The sequence below is a fragment of the Penaeus monodon genome, chromosome 31 (assembly GCF_015228065.2).
Source record: "Penaeus monodon isolate SGIC_2016 chromosome 31, NSTDA_Pmon_1, whole genome shotgun sequence".
In the NCBI taxonomy this organism is placed as follows: Eukaryota; Metazoa; Arthropoda; class Malacostraca; order Decapoda; family Penaeidae; genus Penaeus; species Penaeus monodon.
In genome coordinates this window covers 25,769,819-25,770,147 of record NC_051416.1, presented here as the reverse complement: position 1 = coordinate 25,770,147, position 329 = coordinate 25,769,819, and the positions used below count along the sequence as shown (strand labels likewise).

At 45.0% G+C, this 329-nt stretch overlaps 1 protein-coding gene across 1 annotated transcript in view; it reads right to left on the bottom strand.

Moving 5' to 3' along the window:
* The window catches only part of LOC119592940 (sialin-like), a 4,586-nt gene extending 4,383 nt beyond the window's left edge, over positions 1-203 (bottom strand). The window contains exon 1 of the mRNA XM_037941832.1: positions 91-203. Within this exon, the coding sequence (XP_037797760.1) occupies positions 91-203 (113 nt within the window). The remainder of the gene's footprint in view (positions 1-90) is intronic.
* Positions 204-329: the final 126 nt, after the last annotated feature.

Sequence of the window (329 nt, the reverse complement as noted above, 5' to 3'; positions counted from 1 at the left end):
CTTATTTGTAAAAGGGTTTCAAAAAAAATCCCCAAAAGATGAAATGTACACGACTTTCTTAAAACTTTAAAAAACCTAAAAAAAAATTACAGGAGAGTCCTATTGATCCTGAGACCGATGAGGAGCCAAGTGGATGCGGGCGGCAGGGCGTGAGGGGTAACAGGGCCCCACAAGGTGGCGCCCCGAAAATCGCTTGGGTACATTCCGCCAACCGCCCACCGGGGATTGCAGAGAGGAGGAAGGGGGTGAGGCTGTCTTTCGAAAGGGAAGCAACACCACACACACACACGAACACTATACTATCATTTTATTTTTAATATATATATTTT